The sequence below is a fragment of the Telopea speciosissima genome, chromosome 2 (assembly GCF_018873765.1).
Source record: "Telopea speciosissima isolate NSW1024214 ecotype Mountain lineage chromosome 2, Tspe_v1, whole genome shotgun sequence".
In the NCBI taxonomy this organism is placed as follows: Eukaryota; Viridiplantae; Streptophyta; class Magnoliopsida; order Proteales; family Proteaceae; genus Telopea; species Telopea speciosissima.
In genome coordinates this window covers 84,237,996-84,261,987 of record NC_057917.1, presented here as the reverse complement: position 1 = coordinate 84,261,987, position 23,992 = coordinate 84,237,996, and the positions used below count along the sequence as shown (strand labels likewise).

At 42.1% G+C, this 23,992-nt stretch overlaps 1 protein-coding gene across 1 annotated transcript in view; it reads left to right on the top strand.

The window, feature by feature from the left end:
- Window positions 1-13,374: 13,374 nt before the first annotated feature.
- The window catches only part of LOC122651513 (porphobilinogen deaminase, chloroplastic), a 49,257-nt gene continuing 38,639 nt past the window's right edge, over window positions 13,375-23,992 (top strand). The window contains exons 1-3 of the mRNA XM_043844924.1: window positions 13,375-13,638; window positions 14,044-14,449; window positions 16,813-17,019. Of these exons, the coding sequence (XP_043700859.1) occupies window positions 13,436-13,638; window positions 14,044-14,449; window positions 16,813-17,019 (816 nt within the window). The 5' untranslated portion in view covers window positions 13,375-13,435. The remainder of the gene's footprint in view (window positions 13,639-14,043; window positions 14,450-16,812; window positions 17,020-23,992) is intronic.

Here is a 23,992-nt window from a genome sequence, read left to right as displayed (position 1 = left end):
TTTTTAGGATCTCATAGCGTATAGCCAAATTCTTCATCTGCATAACCCATAAAATATGCATGGGGTTGATTTATCATCAAGCTTTGATCTATGTTCTTTAGGCACGTAGACACAAATGCTTTGCATCTGTTATAGCAAACACCAACAAAATCACGAAAAGAAACAAGAACCAAGCAAAAGAACACAAAGATATAACGTGGTTCACACACCAGTATGGTGTGCTACATCCACGGGCGAAAAAGAACATGATTCACTATGCAAATCGGAGAAAAATTACAATGGAAACTCTCAAGAACACCCAAATCAGTGCTGCTGCTCTTTCTCAGAAACCCTAGAACGAAAACCCCAAAATCTTCCTCTCTCTTTACAATAAAGCGGGTAAGGAACATAAATACTCCTCCATCGGATCTGGGTCGATCCATCGGGTAGGGTCGAACCGTACCCAGGGGTTTCACCCCCGCACCCCCAACGAGATCAGTGATGGGCTCCGGTCTTGGGCCGATACCATCACAAATCTTAGAAAAAGTTCCATTCGGGTCGCCACCAAAAATGTCGGAGCGGGTCATTCTTCGAAACGGGTCCAAGAATTCGAGACATACATAACAGAATCCAAACACCTTCAAATGAGAGTAAGCCAAATTCTTACTTGTCCATACCCTTTATGGGATATCTCCCCTCTAAAGGAGCTGAAGGAGATTTGTTAATCAAGTACCATGCTGTCCAAACAGCTTCTCCACAAAATGGCTTAGGCAAATCGGCAGTGTGTAACATGCATCTGACTCTTTCAATAATGGTTCGATTTTTTCTTCTGCAATACCATTATGTTGAGGAATGCGGGGTACTGTTTTCTCATGCCAAATGCCATAACTAGTACAATAACCTTTAAATTCATTTGAAGTGTATTCACTCTCATTATTTGTATGGAGACATTTCACTATTTAACTATCTCCCTTTCCAACTTAGGATAGAATTGTTGGAAAACTGAAACACTTGATCTTTAATTTTCAATAAATAAACCCACTCTCCTAGACGCATCATTAATAAAGGTCACAGAATAAGAATTACCACCAAGAGATTTTACTTCAATTGGACCACAAACATTAGAGTAAACTAAATCCAATACATTAGATTTTCTTTTTGATGATTTACAGAATGAAATTCTATGATGTTTACGAACTAGGCAATGATCACAAGGGTCAAGAGATATACCTTTAGTGCATGGGATAAGTTACTTCTTTGCCAAAACCTGCATGCTTTTTTCACTCATGTGGCCAAGCCTTTTATGTCACAAATTTGGAGAGGAATCATCTTCAACAACATTCAAGTCATTATTGCAAACCATTGCTTGAGTCTTGTACAAAGTACAACATGCCTTTCCCTTTGCAACAACAAGTGTACCCTTGGTGAGTTTCTGATGTAAACCCTTTATAGGCTACTTGAACAACGGATCGGGAGAGTGAGTTACACAAATTCAAACACAAAAATAAGATGTGCAGAAATTTTATGTTTTGTGCGACCTTATTAAAATGAACATAACTTTCTCAATATAGGTTGTATTGACTTGATTCAAAATCCTACTGAAAGAAGACTCGTGGGGATAAAATTTTTGTCAAGAAAGTTTGCTCTGATTCGGACTTTAGATTGGTGAAAAGAAGCTAAGAACACAAACCTTCTGCAAATATGAATTCTGAAATTGAAAACAAAGTATTTTTTGTGGATTTTTGTAAAAGGATAAATATAGGACTGAAGCACCTTTCTTCTAAGATGTGTAGCAGTACCAAAAGTGTTGTTGCAACTCTTATAGGATGCAAGTAACACAATGGAAAGCACCAACTCTTCAAGGATGGTGAGAAACTCTACAGGTTTCAAAAGGGATGAACTCTTCAAGGTTCAAGATTACATTTTGGTTCAAGGAAATGCTTATAGCAACTTTCATTATCAAATATCTCTTTAAGGGTTGAGATTACATGCTTAATTCCAAGAAAAAGAGAATTCTAAAAAATAATAAATAAATAAAAATAGATTCCAAGACATAGGGACTGTTCTAATGTGCCTTGATGCAAGCTTCAAGGTTGAAGTGGGTGTTTCAGTAAAGAAGACCATAGAAGATGTTTATTGCTTTGTTTTCAAAGCTTTATTTTGTAGGGTCATTTAAAATGAAACTTTACATGAGAATAGGGGACCTTAGGCCTTAACCATCTAGAAATCTGTGTCTCATGACTCCATATAACTTGTCTCGTTGCAGGAGTCAAGGCCATACAAGAATACAATCATAAGCATCCAAGAAAAAAAAGGAAAAATTACTTGTACACCCCCTATACTATGACTCGATTGCTTGATACCTCAAACTTTTTAAGCAATTATTTGAACATCCCCTACATTATAAGATTTCTTACAAATAGCCCTTGTATGTGATTACTTGTATATCTCCTATACTATGGCCCGATTGCTTGATACCCAAAACTTTTTAACAATTATTTGAACATCCCTTGCATTATAAGATTTTTTACAAATAGCCCTTGTATGTTAGTCAATCACCGTTTAATGATGACATCATGGGTTAGAAAATTCCTAAATGTTCAAACTACATAAAAAATTAATATAAAAATGGGACCCACAAAACACCAAATCTCGAACGAAGTGATGCTCATCTTCTTCTCCTCTTTCGTCCACCCTTTGCATTTGCCTAATTTTCTGCAACTCTTTGCGTTTACCCAATTTCCTGCAACACACACAATCCCATTTCACCCTCTCTGTTCTGTCAATGTTGGAATGGACTCCTTCACCACCATAAACGACACCACTCGCTGAAACGCCGAACCCTCATCTTCATCTTCTCTCTGGCAAAGGCTTCCCTTTTCTGGTAGTTGCAGAGAAGGAGAAATGGCGGAGAGTGGGCCGAGGAAAAATTCGGCTTCTGCAACTCTACGAAATCGAGATCGGTTGGAGAAATGGACGGAGAGGGAGGGCCGTAGATGGTTAGATATATGGATTGACAGAGAGTTGCAGAGAATTCAGTCGGCGATGATGGCCATAAGAGAGGGGGAGATACAGAGAGAGGAAGAGAGGGAATCCAACCATTAACTTGTCAATGGACCATTGGAAATTCGGTGAACTTGCATTCTGTAACCTACATGGATAACAAATTTACAATCCGCGCCGTCATTCTTCCCTTCATCAATAATGTTCTTGATTGTTGACTTGGATCTGAAGAGATCATGTAGGTCTTCGGTTTGTTGTAGGTGAGGGTTTGAGCAGTGTCTCTTTGCGCAAGTTCTCTCTGCAAAGCCACCCCGTGGCCGACGAGATATTTCGGGTGCTTGGGAGGGGTTTCCGTTGGAGCCTATCTCCTTCATCGGCGCCATTGGGGATTTTGCGAGCTAATCGCTTTGATACAAGCAATGGAGATGAAGCACAGACCACCTCTGGCTTAACTGACCGGCTTATGGACAGGCTTTTTATTACCGGATATTCAGCCATTGGGTTGGCATTGACCCACAAATCACTCCCTTCCTTCTTCGTTCTATTCTCCATATCTGTACAGCTCAATGTTAGGTAGGATAGCATTAGTTCAGCATCAGTTTTGATTCTTTTCCTTGCATCATGGAGTCAATTTCTCCATTGTAACTTGTATATATATACACAGTTTTCTCAATACAATACACAACGGACTAAATCCAAAACAACCTTGAGCATTCTCTTTACATGGTCTCAGCCTAAAACAACGGTTCTGGTCCTCCTACTGTTCTTCTTTTTCAACTCTAATGGCCACACCACCAACAATTGCCGATCCTACTTCTCCATTCTTTCTCCACAACTCAGACCATCCAGGCACTCCTCTGATCACTCAGCTTCTAAACGGAGATAACTTTCCCACCTGGAGCCGTGCCATCACTATGGCCCTCCAAGCCAAGAACAAACTCGGATTTGTTGATGGAACTCTCACCAAACCTGCTGCTGGATCTGCAACCAGTCCCGCTTGGGATCGATGCAACTCCATGGTCACTTCGTGGCTCATTCAGTCTACCACGTCTCCTATTACAAATAGCCTCCTCTGGATTACCATTGCTAGTGCTATTTGGAAGGAACTCCAAGATAGATTTTCTTAAAAAAATGCACCCCGATTGTTTGAAATTCGACGCTCCATCTCCAATTATTACCAAGGCACCGATTCCATCGCCACTTTTTACACCACCTTGAAGGCATACTGTGATGAACTTGCATCATACAGACTACTGCCAACGTGTACCTGTGGCGCCATGGCCACACTTCAAAGCTATATAGACACTAACGCCCTTATGGATTTTCTCCAGGGCCTTAACGAATCTTTTTCTGCTGTGAGGAGTCAGATTCTCCTAATGGACCCTCTCCCTACCATGCCAAAGGCTTACTCTCTTCTACTGCAAGAGGAGCGTCAGCGCTCGTTGCATACTGCGTGCTCGACCCCCCTGATCAGGTAGCCTTGGCATCTCAACATAATGCAACTCAATCTGAATCAAAAGGCTCCAATTGTCCACGTTACCACTGCACCCATGTAACATGGATGGACACTCTAATTCCAAATGTTTTAAACTCCACGGCTACCCACCAAACTGGACACCACGTTCCAGCGATGACAGCAAGGGCAAAGCACGCTAATCTCACAACGTTGCACCTTCTTGCTCCCTTGTTGCAAATGCTTCGCAGACCGGCGATTCAACATCCCCTAATTCTGCTGTCACATCCATCTTGGCTGAGCAAATCCAGTCGCTTCTTTCTCTATTGCACACTGGTAATCCCCACCCTCTGGTCAACATCTCAGATAATACCACCATCCCATCTCCTTGCCTTTGGATTATAGACACAGGCGCTATAGACCACATGGTCTCTGATATCCGTCTATTTTCCACCTCCCAGCCCTCCATGGTACCTTCTTCAATTCGGTTACCTAATGGCACTAATGCACCTGTTACTCATATTGGCATTGTGCCTATACTTCCCCATGTGCGTTTAACTGATGTTTTATTTGTACCATCATTTCGTTTTAATCTCTTATTTGTGAGTCATCTCACGGCCCAAACTAATTGTGCTCTTACCTTTCATCATGATTGCTGTTTTTTTCAGGACCTACGGACGAAGACGATTTTTGCGAAGGGTGAAAAAATAGGTGGTCTCTACTACTTGGCCTCATCCACTCCAATAGCTTCGGCCTTCACATCCCCATCCCCATTTGCTTTATGGCACTGGCGCTTAGGCCATTGTTCTCCATCTCTTCTCCCAACCTTAAGCAAATTAGACTCTAATGTTTCTTTTTCAAATAAGGGTGTTGGCACTATTTGTCCTGTTGCGAAACAAACAAGGCTTCCCTTCCCTTCTAGCATTATCTCAACTACAAACTGTTTTGATTTAATCCATGCCGATGTTTGGGGACCTTATCATACCCCCTCCCTGTCTGGGGCACGTCATTTTTTGACAATTGTGGATGATTATTCACGCTGTAAACGGGTATGTCTAATGAACCACAAATCAGAAACTTCATCTTTAATTCGTAATTTTTTTACAACCATAAAAACCCAGTTCAATGTCACCATTCGTCAAATTCGTACCGATAATGCTAGAGAATTTTTTGATACTGATACATTCACTTTTTTTCAAAATCTAGGAGTTCTGCAACAGTCTAGCTGTGTTTCCACTCCACAACAAAATGGTGTTGTGGAGTGTAAACATTGCCACCTCCTAAATGTGGCCAGAGCTCTTCGATTTCAAGCCAATTTACCCTTCACATTTTGGGGGGATTGTGTCCTCACCGCTTGTTATTTAGTCAATCGTTTACCAACCACAGTCCTTCATGGCAAATCACCACATGAAATATTATTTCACAAAACCCCAATCCTATCCCACCTCAAAGTTTTTGGATGCCTTTGTTTTGCACGCAACATAAATGTCAAACACAAATTTGATCAGAGAGCTTTACCTGGCATATTTATTGGTTATCCCCATGGCCAAAAAGGATACAAGATCTATGACCTCTCCACCCATGTTACCTACGTCTCTCGCGACGTTGTCTTTCATGAAACAACTTTTCCATATCAACAATCTACCCAACCCACCACCCCAGTTCACCACGTCCTACCCTTACTCGCCCCTGATTTTGAAGACCTACCTTCACCTACACCCCCACCCATTGACAATGCGTTTAATGCCCCACCAACACCAACTTCTCCCCCTCTCAGCCTCCACCTTTACCACCACCACCCCCCCCAATGCCCACCTTGCATCACTAAACCGCCCGCTTACCTCAAAGATTATCACCTATCTCTCACCCAAGCAGGTTGTTCTTCGCTCGTTGGCCCAGGTACATCTCATCCGCTAGTCCATTTCTTAGGTTATCATTGTCTCTCACCTAAGCACATGTCATTTCTCACTGCTCTAACATCTTCAACTAAGCCTCACAGTTTCGCCGAGGCAATGAAGCATTCCGAATGGCGAGAAGCAATGCACAATGAGATAGTTGCGCTTACCAACAATAACACGTGGACCTTGGTTCCTTTGCCCCCTGGAAAGAAAGCCATTGGATCTAAATGGGTCTACAAAATCAAGCGACGGGCTGATGGTTCTGTCGAACGTTACAAAGCTCGTCTTGTTGCTAAGGGGTATTCACAGATTGAGGGTTAGATTATAATGATACATATGCTCCGGTCACCAAACTTGTTACAGTTCGTGTTCTACTTACCATTGTTGTTGCTAATGACTGGTCCCTACACCAATTGGACGTCAACAATGTGTTCTTACATGGGGATCTTTCGGAAGATATCTATATGATGCCACCACCAGGTTTTCGTTGTAAAGGGGAGTCCACAGTTTGCAAACTACAACGCTCCATTTATGGTCTTAAACAGGCGTTGCGTAATTGGTTTGCAAAATTATCCACCGCTCTACTGAGTTTCGATTTTTCACAATCATAGGCTGATCACTCACTTTTTGTTCTAAAGCATCATTCCGATTCAGTATACGTACTAGTTTACGTCGATGACATCATCATCACTGGATCTGACGAAGTTTTACTTCAGGACATCAAAAGCAAAATCTGTAAACACTTCTATACCAAGGACATTGGGCCGCTAAAATATTTTCTGGCCATTGAGGTTGCCCGTTCCAAAAAAGGGCTCTCCCTCTGCCAAAGAAAGTATACTTTGGACATCCTCAATGACAGTGGTCTCACTGGTGCCAGACCAGCCAAATTCCCTGAGCAGAACCTCAAACTTTCAGACTCTACTGGTACTGTTCTCACTAATCCCACACCTTATCGCCGGTTAATTGGTCGCTTAATCTACCTCACTGTCACAAGGCCTGACATCGTACATATGATCAACATATTAAGCCAGTTTATGCACCAACCTAGACAGCCTCATCTCGAGGCAGCACATCGTTTACTTCGGTACTTAAAAGGCACCCCTGGACAAGGACTTTTTTTTCATCGCCACAATGACTTGCAGCTGCAAGCATTTTGTGACTCTGATTGGGCCAGTTGCCCAATGACTAGACGTTCAACGATAGGTTATTGCATTCTCCTTAGATCTAATCCTATATCTTGGAAGACGAAGAAACAGGCCACTGTATCTCGGTCCTCTGCATAAGCCGAATACCGTGCCATGTGAAATCAAATGGCTCTCATATCTCTTACAAGACCTTGGATTACCACCACCACAAGCAGCTCCCTTATATTGTGATAATCAGGTTGCTCTTCACATAGCAGCCAACTCAGTATATCACGAACGAACCAAGCACATAGAAGTAGACTGTCACGTCGTTCGTGAACAAATAGCTCAAGGACTGATTCGCACTGCAAAAATTGCTTCCGCCGAACAACTGGCAGATTTATTCACCAAGTCACTCGGTCAGACCACTTTCTTGCATCTCACGTCCAAGCTGGGCATTCAGAATCTTCATGCTCCATCTTGAGGGGGAGTATTACCGGATATTCAGCCATTGGGTTGGCATTGACCCACAAATCACTCCCTTCCTTCTTTGTTATATTCTCCATATCTGTACAACTCAATGTTAGGTAGGATAGCATTAGCTCAGCATCAGTTTTGATTCTTTTCCTTACATCATGGAGTCAATTTCTCCATTATAACTTATATATATATACACAGTTTTCTCAATACAATACACAATGGATTAAATCCAAAACAACCTTGAGCATTCTCTTTACACTTTTCTCTCCGGCTGGCTCTAGTTTTGCTTCTGTGGTTGTTGGTAACTTTGCCAGGAGCTTAGTCTTGATTTTCTATATTTTCCCTCTAGAGACATACCTTCTTTGGGGAGTTGCAACAGTGAGCCTTGCCGGAAATTTCAGTTGTCGTCTTCACTTTTACCTTTGCCGGCGATGGATTTGAGATTTTTTAGGTTAAAACATTGAAAGGGTAAGTTGGAAATTTTTATTTCACAATTTTCAATTGAATAGCTAATAAGGGTAAAATGAATTTTTTCAATCAATCACTAATTGACTCTAGTTTTGCATTTGGGCTATACTACAGGGGGTGCACAAGTAATTTTTCCCTTTTTTTTTTTGTTGAGAAAATTGGTCTATGGAAAAAGCATGAAATGAACTTCCCCCAAAGATGTGATTGGGGTAGATGGGGAAACTATATCTAAACTTTGGTTTAAACCCCACTATCAACTTAACAATTGAAAATTAATAAAGTATAGCATTGGATTCGGTGAGAATAAGTGCAATTCGATCATAGAGCTTGGTTTTGCCATGTAGCATGTCAAGTCATCAAATCGATGGGAAAGTGCCCATTTGTCCAAATGCCCCTCTACAACTTTTCTAATTGCAAACTCCTCTCTACTTTCAACACAGTGTAGCATTTTGGTCCAATCCGTTAATTTGGGACTTTAGACGTTAGTTTCAGGGTATCTTATGACCAAAATGCCCTTCTAATAAAAACTCACCAAAATTAAAAAATAAAATGACCAAATTGCCCTCATCTTCCCCAAATGGTTTAGGGTTTTATTTTCAACCATTTGGGGAAGATGAACCCTAAAATCAAACCTCCAAAATTGAAGTTGCAGTGAAGAAATTTATGGGTTACGGTTTTTTGTTTTTTATTTTTTATTTTTTTATATTTTCTTTCATTGATTCGAGCCTGGAATGAGTTCATTTAGGAACTTAGGAAGTTCCTTCTGATTCGGCTTTGGTTTTTAAATATTTAATAAAAAAAAAATGTCATGACAAAAGGATGGTGATCCATTAGATTAGGTGAGAATAAGTGCAGTTCGATCATAGAGCTTGGTCTCATTGACGCCCCTTCTAGCACATGGAAATGGGACGTAGTTTTCCATTGGTGGCCCCCTAATGTAGCATGGAGGATTGTGTCTATACCAATCCCTTATTTTTCTTTGGAGGACCAGTATATTTGGGCCCCAACTTCATCTGGAGCTTTCACAGTTGCTTCAACTTATAGCATTGCCACTTATGGTCTTCTCCATCAACCCCAAAGTAAATGGCTCAAAGTTTGGCACCTCCCAACTATTCCTAAGATTCAACATCTCATATGGAAAACACTCCATAACAAGCTCCCGCTTCCTGATGTCCTACTCAGTAGAGCGCTAAATCTTAGTCCTTTGCAATCTCTGCCAATCTCATACACAGTCCGCGGAGCATTTGTTTCTGACATGCCCTTTCATCTCTCCCATATGGAATCAAGTTGAACTACAACAATTGTTTGAGAATCATACCTTAATTGGAGTATTGGGATCCCTTCTTCAAGGCCTTAGTACAGCCACCAGAGACAGCATTTTCAAAACGGCTCTGGTATGCAGCATCCTCTGGTATATATAGGTTGGCTATTGGGACTACACCTTTCGACAGGAGCCTTTCAACATTAATGGCATCCTCCTTAGAGTCATAACAACAACTAAAGAGGCAATTCAATACTATCATTACTGCACACCAAGACCAACAAGATTAATAGGTTGAAGGCAGCCTCAAGCACCCTTACAAATTCAATATAGCTGGAGCCAGCAAGGGTAACCCAGGAATTGTAGGTATAGGTGGAGTCTGCCGGAACAATTCTGCACAGTTTATCTGTGCTTTTTCGGAGGGCATAGGGTGGAATTCAGCACTGGCGGCAGAAGCACTAGCGGCTAGAAGAGCGATGTTGATGGCACTCCATCTTGAGTTGAAACAAGTTACATTTGAGAGCGATAATCTTCTTCTTATCAATCTACTTAATGGGCATACTAGGGAGGTGCCGTGGAGAATTTCAGCTATAATCTCAGACTGTCGATCACTCTTTTCGTTCTTTGATGTTCTTCAGTTTGTACATGTGTATCGTGAGGCCAACGGCGTTGCTAATCTACTTGCCTCAACGGCTGCGGACTCCCAGCACTCCATGTGTTGGCTCTCAACCCCTCCCCCTTTTATCTCCCCTTTGTTGTTTGCTGATGCTTTGGGAACTTTGTTCCCCCGTTAATGAAGTGCTTTTATCAAAAAAAAAAATCATAGTGCTTGGTTTTGCCATGTAGCATGTCAAGTCATCAAATCGATCGGAACCATTGAATGGGAAGAGGATATACCATACATTACTTGTTCAAAGGGAAAATGTTCTCTGTAGTGGGGGCGCAGCATGTGCCCAGACACATGAGAGATGAGAAATGACCACCTTACCCCTTCAATGACTGAAATGACTATCGCATCCTACTCCATGTGTCTGGGGCCTTTGGGCGCAGGCTGCACCCCCATGTGGTCCCGAGCAGAGAACAACGGCCTTTGTTGAAATGTCAAATTTAATTGGGCCCTTTTACAACTGTATGCTTCATCTTGTGTTTTCAACGGTGCAGAATTGTCCTGTTCATAAATATGTGTTTTTTCATGATACTTTTTTTCTTTGCTGCTGTATAAAATTATATATATATACCAATTGGTTGTTTTAGCATTAATTAAAGTATTAATGAAAGTGTTTCTAAGTCCGGTAGGTTATGGTAGCGGAAAAAAATAAAAAAGGACTGGGGTTGGGTGAGGCGGAGACACCCACATGTCGTCTGCTAATTTCATTTTATTTACTTGTAAGTCATGATGATGAACAGATCGAGCTTATTGTTTGTCCATTGGATCCAGATCTTTTTCGGTGTAGCTGTCCGTCCTGCCTGTGCTGCGTAGACCCAGGGTCACGCGCAAAGACCACCTATCCTTACTCGAGCAAGGCGTTCGGGCAGGGGTCTTACTCGAATAGGGGTAAGGCGGTCTTTACACATGGCCCTGTGTCTACACAGCACAGGCAGAACGAGCAACTGCACTGTAGAAGATCCAAATCCTTGTCGATTCTTCCTCCAATTAATAAACAAAATAGTGCAGTGGTTGGAGAAACTTTTGATGCACCCCGGGGAACGAAGAGTCAAACGATCGATAAACAAATGGACAGCTAGCTAAACAATGTAAGAAAATTTAAGGTAAACGATATATATAGAATTAATTGCATAGAAAAAGTTGGGTCTTGAAGTTGATACTTCACTTGAACTAATATTGTACAATATAATCAAAATTGATTATATATAAAGCTTAATTAATCTGTAGAAAATACGTACACGAATTTTGTGAATTTTATCATCGATATCGATCAAATTAACAGCTAGCTAGCAATCAGAGATCAGAAGGCAGAGAGGAGTATGAAGACTTATGCTATCATTCTGATCATTGCTTGGCGTGCTATATTTGCTTCTATGTTTGTCTGTCTTGGTATTGCATTTGCTTTCTTCTGTCTTTGCACCACCAGATCACGGTTTAAGAGAGCAGAAAACACCAACAACCAAAGCTATAGGCCAAATACTGCTTCTCCTCCTCCTGTTTAATTATCAACAAAGCAGTAGTCGAGGAATAGACAGTGAGGAGGCATCAAAGCTGATGATGGCTTGGTTCTTATGGTGGATGCAGGCAATGCTGCTGTAACCACTGCTGCTGCTGCTCTACAAGACATCACAAGTGATCAAGGAAATATATTAACCCTAGGGAATACTAGATCGAGGTGGTGGAATTAGTAGTGGCGGTGGTGGTGATGATACGGTGGTGGCTATGGCTGTGGCTTTGGCTAGCTGAAATCATCACATAATTTTGCTCCCATTTGAAATTTAACTCATCCACGCTCTTTCGGTCTATAATGTGGATATGTTGTATATGAATAGAATTACTATTAGAGGCTATTGCGAAGCCCTCTTCGATCTGGTGTCTTTGTAATTTTGTTCCTTCGCCCACTTGTAATTAGTAGTTGTGTTTTTGTTTAGTGAAAATTGCATGTACACCCCCTGTATTTTGCTTTAAACATTAATTAATCTGAGATTTCCAACAACCATCGTTTTTTGATGAACTCCAATAACCATCTTGCTCACCCCTTCGATTTAAAAGAAAAAAAAAAACACAAAATTAATAATGGATTATTATACTTGAAATATTCTTATACCCTCGTCTTCCCCAAACCTATTTTCTATTCTACCCTAACCCTATTTTGATCCCAAACCCAGATTTCTCCTACGCTCTTCCTCAGCCCCCTCAAGCTCTTCTCCCTGAAACCTCAACCTCGGATACAACTCCCGTCTCTCCTTCAAATACCGATTTTCAAACCACTATTTCAATTGTCAAAAACTTCATCGATCTCGCCCAGACCAACCTCAAATCAGTTTCTGATCTTCTTTATTCTAGCAAGCCCACTGTTCCCGACCATGATTTTTTTACTTGCCCTTTTGATTCTCGCCATCGGATGCCCCTAGAGTTTTTGTTTCGTCATTATCTACAGTGTCCTTCTTCGCTTGGTATAATTGACCTTGGCTATCTGGAGCCTCCGCTATTTGGAAAAACCCAAAGACGAAGAGTGAGATGTCCTGAAACCCTGATGGAAGAACATTACAGTGGAATAAACCACTGTAAGAATAATTTGAATACGAATAATACTAAATGGATTGAATCAAGATAAGGTTAATTCGATAAATATCGGAATTAGTCGAGCAACTAAAAGCTGATCAAATTTTTTTTATCAGTTTCATTTGGTTTGGTTTTCGATCGATCTAATACGGTCCGACTTTCAGCCGGCCTGCAATATCCCAGTTCAAAATCAATCCAATAAATATCGATTTGGTTCGATTCGATCCGGGTTTTTCGGTTGGTTTCAGTCATTCTTACCTGCTCGGGCTAGGTTTTGACACCCTTACCTTCACTCATGTTACAGCAGGAACCGATAAGTTCCCTGTTCCAAGTTCCAACCCCCGTTATTTTTAAGACTGTAACTTTAGTTCTAAACATGGTCTTTTAACGGTTAAAATCAGTGTAAGTTCGGTGAACGATGGTGTGATTGGATGATCTGCTGACATTATCTTATCAATATCACTACTTCCGTCAAGGTCTTTCTCCTTTCTGGCTTTCTTCTAGCTTTCTCCCACTCACTCTTCTTCATCTGCTGCAATGGAGAGGATTACTCTGAAGCTGCCTCTCTTTCCCGCTAAGATGAGCTCTGGATCTTTCTCAGCTGTTGGGTTCCCTACACCATGCCTGAAGAACCCATCTCCCCATCAATCCCGAAGGATTATGGTTACAAGGGCAGCTATTGCTGTCGAGCAGATGACGCAAACGAAGGTCTCCCTTGTAAGAATAGGCACAAGAGGAAGGTATTATGTTCCGCCTTTCTTCAAAATTTTAAGGGGTTTTTTCCCTTTAATTGCCCGAAATGTAGCATGCCATGCTTATCACTGGTCATAATGCTTCCTTTGGGTATCTCCTATGTATCCTCACCGGTTGAGCAAATTGATATGAATTCTGCCTTGCTTTATTTATCTTTAATTCGATCAGTGTTTTGCTTACTTCTTTCTTTCGTAATTTGTGCCACTTTGGCCAGAACTCCAATGATTTATTTGGTGTTTCCTGTAATTTATTACTCACGGGTTTGGTTATTTTACTTCAGTTAGCTTCTATGAGGTTATTAGGCTTGCGTGCATCTTTGATGAAGGATGTGCTTTAGAAACTGAATTTATTCATTCAAGAGAATGACTCAATTTGTTCTTTACGTAGGACAGCCCACTGGCCCTGGCACAGGCCCATGAAACCAGGACCAAACTTATGGCCACACATTCTGAGTTGGCTGAAGAAGGAGCCATAGAAATTGTGGTTATCAAGACCACAGGAGATAAAATTCAAAGCCAACCACTTGCTGATTTAGGAGGAAAGGGCTTATTCACAAAAGAGATAGACGAGGCCCTCTTGAATGGGGAAATTGACATAGCTGTACACTCAATGAAAGACGTTCCTACTTATTTACCTGTTGGAACAATTTTGCCTTGCAACCTTCCACGCGAGGATGTCCGGGATGTATTCATTTCATCAAGTGCAGTTTCCCTTGCAAGGCTTCCGGCTGGAAGTATTGTTGGTACAGCTTCCCTCAGAAGAAAGTCACAAATACTATACAGATATCCATCACTGAAAGTAAGTGCTATCTGCATTTTGCATTGCTAGGACTGGAATTACTATGTATCTAGAGATAGCCATATTACATTATAAAATCTGGTGTGTGCATTGTACTGTGGTGGAGTAAGATAAAAGGAATTCATTTGCTAAGGTAAGCTTTTGGTTGGCTCATACTGTGCTTACTTGGTGAATGAAGTGAGCTACCTGGTTTATATATATTTTTTTGGATGAATGATTTATAGTATTTTGCTTCAAGGAGTTACTCAATTATATGGAAAGTTTCCGAGATCAAAGAGACTGAGATTTATAGTATTTTGCTTCTCAGTCTCTCTGACCTCGGAAACTTCCATATAATTGAGTAACTCCTTGAAGAAACCTGATGATCAACCACATGATTTCGCATTTGCTGGTATTAAAATATATCTCCTTATTTGATCTCTCTTCTCACCTTCATAATGGGGATCTTTCATGAAAAGTGGATCTTCAGCCCATTTTGGATAAAAGTTGGTGCTCTTGAGGGGACCTACTACACATGTTTTGTCATGGATACATTGAAAGTATGAACAAGTCTCTGACAATAGTAGTGAGTGACAGCTTTTGTTGATGCCATCTACAGATTTTTATGTTTACAAGATTGTTGGGGAAATCTCTGTCTTAAGGACAGTCTCTTAAGTGATCTGGCTTTCTTGACTCTCCTTTCATTTTTCCTCTTATTTTGTATTCTCTCTCCCCAAGTAAATGACCCCCCAAGAAGGACATCTAAATAATCATGCCCTGACGACTGCACCCAGATGACAAAATCCAACAAAATTAACTCGTGATAACCAACACTGAATAACCACATGCCCAACCACTGCAACAGTCTCGACCAGGATCCAGAAAAGAAAAAAAAAAAAAACTAAGCTTAAACAAGGGTAGACCCCCTCTTCTTGCTCCTATTGACACCCATCATTGTGCCTAGTGAAGGTATTATTGTGTTGCCTCTTGGATATGGGCTGCATATGGTCTCTTGAGACTCTTTAGAGTTTAATTCCACTTGACCATCTCCCTTGCGTCCACCCTTTTCTCGAGACACTTTTCTGAAAACTGAATTTATTGGGTTGTACCTACCAAGGAAGGAAAGACCATTTTCCTGATATTGAGAGAGTTTTTAATGGTGGGTTGTCTTGAGAAACTTTGATTGAAATTTAAAAATCAATTCATTATGTACAAACAGCACCAGAAGACTGGAAGCATCAACGCTGCTGAGTGTTAGTTGGTAGGTGTATTTGGAATTATGATCTCACCATAGTTGGGTAGAATGGGCAATGGCGTTGGAGTCTTGAAATGTTTCATTTATTGGTTCCAAATTCTATTTTGTCCTACTGTTTGAATCTTATGAATCTACAGATGTATATAAGGAAGGATCAAAACCAGGATTCCTGACACATTTTTGATCAATCCATTGGATTTGAGTGTTGGTCAGATCAGCAATGCTTAAATAGTTTACTTAGTAATTATTTTGAAGAGTTCTAAGAAACAAAGAGGACAGTTATTGTTTGCTGTGGGATTTCTGTCATCAGTGGGATGATGAAACTGTATGAATCACTTCTTTTTTTGGGGGGGGGGGGGGTATTGGGGAATTTTTTTTTGGTTCCTTCTAGTTTGAAGGCTTTTCACCTTGTACAGTTTTCATGTGTCATTAGAATTTTCTTTGCTACCTATCAAGAAGAACACCCGAAAAGTTTGGTTGTGTAATGTGGTTGCATCTGAATGTTACTATTTTGCCGTTGCTCCAGAAGATTTCTGTTTCATTCTCATCTTTTTTTGGGATAAATAATCATTTTATCGGGGGGGGGGGGGGTTTGGACTGCTGTTTCATGGTTCTCTCTCAAGTACATCTATTGGTGTCAATTTTCTGAATATTCTGTTATTTTGTAGCTTTGAAATATCTCAAAACCATCTATGGGCTTTTATGCATGTGGTCTGAAAGGGGATGGTTACACTTATGAGACGGTGGAGGTTTTAAGATATAATTTTTTTTATTTACTTCTATCAGTCTGTTTCGTTGTGGGGTGTGTAGGTATTGAAGTCCTGCTGCTTGCTCTTTTTTTTTTTGGGGGGGGGAGGGGGGGAGGGGGAGGGTGTGGTAGTGTGGTTTTTCTATGAATAGGGAGTTGAGGCAGGTTAGCCTTGTTTTCTGTTGGTAATGTCCTCTGTTTCTTTTGTCTTTTTTGTTCTTCTTATCTTAATAAAATTTTTACAAGTTGCTGATCAAAATTGGTTTTTTTTTTGGCTTCATAAGATTGTTATCTGATATCTTTCCATCACTAGTAGGCATAGAATAATTTTACATGTCTTTCTCCTTCTTTCCTTTTATACATTAAGTTCTCTTGTTGTAGGTGGAGGAAAATTTCAGAGGGAATGTACAGACACGATTGAGAAAAGTTAGGGAAGGAGTCGTACAAGCAACCTTGTTGGCATTGGCTGGGCTAAAACGCCTAGAGATGGAAGATAATGCCACAAACATCATACCTGTTGATGAAATGCTTCCAGCTGTTGCTCAAGGGGCCATTGGGATTTCATGTCGAAGCAATGACAAAAAGATGGTACGTGGATTATTTCCTTAGATAACATTCAATAGCCTCATAGCTTAGCTACAGCATAAAAAAATCTGACTGGTATCAAGAGCAATGAATCCTACTTTCCCTTTGACTGTTTAATGGGATCCAAGGTGCTAAACCTGTGAGAATAGATGGTTACCAGTTTGCCCTTAAGTAGAAGTGGTAATCTGTCTATCAAAATCCAGAAGATCGGAAGGAATCTAAAGTGAGTACCCAGGTTCATTCAACTTCGTTTTCTGGCAGTTAGTCCAAGAAGAGCGTTCTGAGATCTCATCCGCAGGTCAATTTCTCTGGTACTCTTCATGGCCAACACTATCGACCGGAAAGGAGTCGAACCTTTCTTTCCAAATCCCTTCGATCGTAAAAGCACCAGGTCCAAGATACAAGAAAAGACATCCAATAAGGAAGTCGATAGGCACTAGTCAGCTGTGTGAATCACGGCGAAATGATAATGGAACAATCATACACTAAGGAACCTAACAGTCCAATAGTAGTAATGTAATGAGAGAAAAGGCTTTTTTTGGTATTGGATGTGTCGTTAGGTTGAAAAATGCTCCTTCCTTATCCGCGCTTAATGCGCCAAATTAATTCGATAAATCCCAGTTTTGTTTTATTCTCTGGAGTTCCGCAGCCCAATAGGCGTTACGGCCGTGCACCTAGAGATCTGAAAGAATATCCCGGAGTTTTAAGTGGGGAATTATGGAAAGGATGGTAAGGAGTATTCTGCCCTTTTTAGGAACGAATCCGTACTGTCCTCGAACACATTTCTTGATCCAATGCCGGGTGATTGCCAATGAAAGATCAAACTGTCAAAGAGCGCAATCACCTAAAGCGGTGATAGATCTTTTTTTTTTTATAACCTATGGGACTTTGAAAGGAATTCGATGACACTACCTTCAAGCAGAAGAAGGGAGAACTTGCTCTACTCTATTAGGGCTGGGCCGTATTCTGTTCACCAATCCGCCTCTGATAGATTGGGCCCAATTTGGGATAATTCCTCCCTGTATGATAAATAGAGATATACATGTCCTTTGCAATTCAGCTATTTGTTATAAAATATAATGTATCCCTTCCTTTGAAGCTTAATGATTTGTATTTAATTTTACATGATTAAGGTTGCAGTCAAATTGTTCTGATGTGAGATTACTCTTGTAGAGTGTAATGTCTCTTTGCAACTGAATCAGATACTTTTTCCATGTAAATAGGCACTGGAGCTCAAATTGCTTAGAGCTTCATGATTTATATTTAGTTTTGCAGTATCTGCTCCATGGTGAAAAGGTGATAATACTTTTTTTTTTGGGTGAATAAAAAATTCATTATCAAAAGGAAAAAGAACAAGTGGCCCGAGAGATCGGGGAGGAGAAAAAAAGAGGAAAATACAGCAAGCCAAACAAAACCCAATCCTCAAGAGGAGGGGGGATTCAAGCGGGGGGGAGGGGAGACCCCAGGATACAACAATGTGCCTGTTCCTTGGGGTGTCACGACAAGGAGGAGAGATCGAAGCTAGCTTGCTTTTGATGTCAAAAGAAATGGAGTCCCAAATAAGCTGAAGGGGTCTTGAAGTGGAGGACCATTTCCTTATTTTGCGCTCCATCCAAATCTGGTTGATGGTGGCAGGCTGGCAGCAATGGCGAGTTTTTCCACTGTCACAAATGGAAGTGCCAGCAAATGTTGGGTGGATTTTTGAGGAACCAGATTCTACCACTGTGGTGATGGGAGTAGTTGGTAATCAGGGACCAGCCAGGAGCAATGGATGCAGCAATACGGGTAGCATTTAATTCTTGAACTTGGGTTTCAATGAGGCAGCAAAAACTGGACTTGGACTGAAGGAGCTTGATGCGAGAGTGAATCTCAGCATTCTTTGAGGGAGAGTTGAGACCCCTGGTGTTCCAAATTAGACCAGGATTCATTGAGGAAAGAGGGGAGAGGGCAGTGGACGTCCATTGAGAGGACGGAGGGCATTGGCACGAGAGTGAGAGGCACTACGATGCCATCGCACATAAGAACGGGTGAGGATGGTTCTTTGAGGGGGAGGCGGGGGAGGGGAAATGTTCGGGAACAGGGGTGGGAGGTGGGAGGTGGGAGAACCAGGGATGATAGGTGGAGAGGATTGAGAGAGGCAAGGGTTGTGGGCCAGGTTATGGGTCGAACCCGGGGCCAAGACGGTACTTTGAGATAGCATGAGGGTGGGCACGAGAGGGTTCAAGTTCAAAATGGTTTGGGGGGGATAAGGTTGGCCTAGAACCAGAGAGAAGGGGAGTACAACGTGGGTTTGGTGGGATTATGGCAGTGGGCCCCCACCGAGGGGAGAATACAATGCAAGGTTCAAAGAAGGCGTATGAGGATTAGAACTCGAAGCTTCGAGCGAGAGTTGGGTGGCCCCCAGACGAAGAGAGGATGGTGAAAGGGGTAAAAGGGGAGGGAGGGTATGGGGAAGAGGGTTGACTTGAGGAGAAAAGAAGGAGGGAATTCTCGAGGGTGAGGGGTTAGAAGTTGCATAGCAGGAGCAGATCTCGACGGAAGGCGACAAGTTGAGGAAGGGGCCTGTAGAGAGTTGCGATCCTTCAAAAGCTATCTCGGGAAGGGTGACAGGGTCAACAGTGTCAGTCGATTGTAGGCAGTCGAATGGGTTTAGACTGATGGGTAACTCATTGCCTTGGACCACCAGAAGAGACCAGCGGATACTAGAGTGCCCTCTCGGAGAACCAGAGGCAAGCTGCTCTCTGATGCGCTGACGGTGACGATGGCGAGTCCTTGTTCGACCACGACTGTGAGGGCTGAGAGGTGTCACGGTGGTGGTGTCCGGTTGAGTGGGTGGAGGGTTGTTGGTGGAAAGGTGGGGAGGGGGTTTATTGTTGGTGGAAGGAGGGCGAGGACCATGAGGGTCGATTGGGCCAGCATCAGCTTCGTCCCCAGTAGCAGTGGTTAGGTTGACAAAGGATGGAGTCGTGGCCAAAGGTTTTGCAAACCAAATAGTGAGGCAAGGACCAATCATAGGACACCTCTTGCACAAATGAGTAGGCATCATCTTCAACCACCGTGATGGTCGATGGTAGGGCTTCACTTGCAGAGACTTCGACACAAATGCAAGCATAAGCAAGACTATCTTTTCTGCTGGTTTTGGGATCAGAGTGCAGGGGAGTACCAAGAACTGAGCCTACAAGACTGAGACCTTCGGTGCACCAGTAGTGGAGTGGGAGCCTAGGTAGAGAGATCTAGAGAGGGATGGAGGAGTGATCAACTCGCTGAAGCTGAAGGTGATGAGACCATTGCCATAGGAAGATCGGCTTTCATCCCACTAGCCACGGATCTCCTTCCAGAGCTCAGGTCTTGTCATAGGAGTCGGTCAACTTGAAGATGAAGAAGCCATTCCCCAACGGGTATGTATTGAAAGTCCTTTGAGCTCTCCATAGTTTGGATAGGAATAGCTTTACTATGTGGAATGGGGGTCTACTTCCAATGAAGGGACCAACAAGGGAACTTTCCCAAAGGATCACTTCCTCATCTAGCAGTCCAGAAGGGCATTGAGCGACCTTAGTACCTTGAAGCTTCGACAAACGATGGAGGGACAAAGTGCTGAGGGTGACCTTCAGAAGGAGGGGCATGGTTGAAAAGGGGAGGAAGGGGCAGGGGATGGAGAGGGAGAGTGGGAGAGGGAAGGAGCAGGAGAGTTGGACGGAGAGGCCTGGCCATGAGAGACAGAGATAGCAGGGGCAGGGAGGGGGAGGGGGTCAGGGTGTTGGAGAGGTGATAATACTTAATGTACTTAAGATGGTGGCAAGTGTGCTGTATGGCCAACTGGCATGTCTTAGTCGGATTTTACGTTGTGTAGATTTATCCTATGTCAAGTTCTAGTTATATATGTAAAATGAACTTAAATTATAGAGAATAACAACTAGGAACAACTTATGCATGCCTGCATTTACCAATGGAAATGTATTATTGTTTGTTTTAGATAAATTCTGGGTTTTTCTTCTTTGAAGTCATTTTTTCCCCAAGTTTAAAATCTTTTAATTTTTGAAAACAAGGGAAAAAAATTTGATGGTGAACTTGAGATCCCATTCTTGCTTTAGTTGCCCAATTTGTATCTGTGGAATTCCGTGAATACTGGCTTGATCTAAGTGATCACAGCCCAGCTTTATTTATAATACTGAAATCATATGAAGAGAATACATCTAAGCAATGTGGGACTAAAACCCATATTACAAAACTTCCTCTCAAGTTGGTGCATACATATCAAACATGCCCAACTTGCTAATTATAGGAAAAAATAACTTAGGACTGATTCCTTTGGTGAGGATATCAGCCAACTGATCACTAGACTGAATAAATGGGATACAGATTATCCCTTGTTCCAACTTTTCTTTGATAAAATGTCGGTCAATCTCAACATGTTTGGTATGATCATGTTGAACCGGATTGTGTGCAATGCTGATTGCGGACTTGCTATCACAGTAGAGTCGCATAGGAAGATCAGTAACCATCCCCAAATCTTGAAGCAGCATCTTGAGCCAAAGAAGTTCACAAATACCCTGGGCCATAGCTCGGAACTCAACTTCAGCACTAGATTGAGCCACAACAGCTTGTTTTTTGCTTCTCCAAGTAGTTAGGTTTCCTCCAACAAATGTGCAATACTCGGATGTGAATTTCCTATCATCAGGACTGCCAGCCCAATCTGCATCAGTGTATGCTTCTATCCGGAGGTGGCTATGAGGAGAGAACAAGATTCCTTTTCCAGGAGATGACTTGAGGTAATGGAGAATTCTATAGGCCACTTCCAAGTGAGAAGAGTGAGGATCATGCATGTATGGACTGACAAGGCTTACAGCAAATGTGATATCCGGCCGAGTATGTGAGAGGTAGATCAATCGGCCAACTAACCTCTGATAACTGTTCTTGTCCACTGGGTCGCCGTCCTTACTCTTCAAATGTGTGTTGGGCTCAAGGGGGGTATATGCTGGTTTACACCCAAGCATCCTTGTCTCTTGTAACAAATCTAAGGTATATTTCCTTTGAGAGAGAGAGATGCCTTTAGCTGAATAGGCAACCTCAATCCCTAAGAAATACCTTAGTCTACCCAATTCCTTGACTTCAAACTCGGTGCTCAAATAAGCCTTCAACTTCTGTATTTCTTGTGCATCACTGCCTGTGATCACTATATCATCAACATAGACAATCAGTATTGTCACTTGCTGTCCTACCTTCTTCACAAACAACGTATGATCAGCATTGCTCTGCTTGTACCCATAAACAATCATAGCCTTATGGAACCGGCCAAACCAAGCCCTAGGTGACTGTTTCAGACCATACAAGGCCCTCTTCAGTTTACATACCTTTCCTTGAGTTTTCGAAGAAGTAAAACCAGGAGGTATCTCCATGTAGACATCTTCTTCTAGATCTCCATGCGAGAAGGCATTCTTCACCTCAAGTTGCTGGAGTTCCCATCCTCGATTCGCAGCACAAGAGATAATAACCCGTACAATATAGCATCTCTTGGTAGTCAATACCTTGGGTTTGAGTAAACCCTTTGGCAACAAGCCTCGCCTTGTATCTCTCCATTGAGCCATCAGCCTTGTGCTTCACTACAAAGACCCATTTGCAACCAACAGGTCTTTTTCCAGGTGGAGGACTCACCAAATCCCAGGTCTGATTTTTTTCAAGGGCATGCATCTCTTCATTCATCGCATCCTTCCATTTCTGTTTGGCGATAGCCTCCTGCCAGTTGTTAGGGACGGAAACAGAGGATAAAGAAGCTATGAAGGTATGCAAAGCAGGAGTTAGTGAGTTATATGACACAAAGTTGGAAATAAGGTGCAATGTACAACTTCTCTTTGATTTCCGAACAGCAATGGGTAAATCAAGACTGGGATCACTAGGGGGCTTACCAGAAATCTGACTAGGAGCAAGACTTGGAGCAGGAGCAGATGCCGATTGAGTAGGATCAATGGTGGTGGTCTCTTTGTATAGAGGGCCGTCCAGAGGAAAATCAGTTCCCCGACTGTACACAATTTTTTCTTGTTGTAGCTGGCCCACTTCCTGTTCTTGACCAGTAACCCCTTCTTCGAATTCAACAGAGGTATCCTTTATAGTAGGTATTTCAATGTCTAGCGGAGCAATCAGCGGGACCTCTTCACCGCTTATAATCTCCCCCTGCAGAGGTTCCGGCTGTTTAAAGTAAGCTTCAGACTCCCGGAATACTACATCCATAGTGACAAACACTTTCCTGGGAGGAGGATGATAGCATTTATACCCTTTCTGGGTAGCAGAATAACCAAGAAATATGCATCGCAGTCCCTTTGGATCAAATTTGCCGTGTACATGATGATTCCTGGCAAACACGACACAACCAAAGACTTTGGGAGACACAACAAAGGTTGATTTCCCATAGAGCACATCCAAGGGGTAGCGACCATCCAAAACACGGGAGGGAAGTCGATTGATAAGATATGTGGCTGTAAGAACAGCATCACCCCAAAAGCGAGGAGGAACAACCATAGTGAACATAAGAGAACGAGCAACCTCCAGAAGATGGCGATTCTTGCGTTCAGCTACCCCATTTTGAGCGGGAGTGTCAACGCAAGAGGTTTGGTGAATGATCCCATGGCTGTCCAAATAAGACCGAAAGGCACCTTCCATGTACTCCTTTCCATTATCGGACCTGAGAATCTTGACCTTGGCATCAAACTGTGTCTCGACCATCTTATGAAATAAAGTGAAACAGGTAAAGACGTCACTCTTACTATGCATAAAAAATACCCAAGTTGTCCGACTGAAACAATCAATGAAAGTTACAAACCACCGAAATCCAGAGCTAGACACACAACGGGCAGGGCCCCATACATCAGAATGTATCAATCCAAAAGGATGCATGCTTCTATTGTCAGAAATGGGAAAAATGTTGCGAGTTTGCTTTGCCAAAGTGCAAGCATCACAAGAAAAATTATGTTTATTACATCTC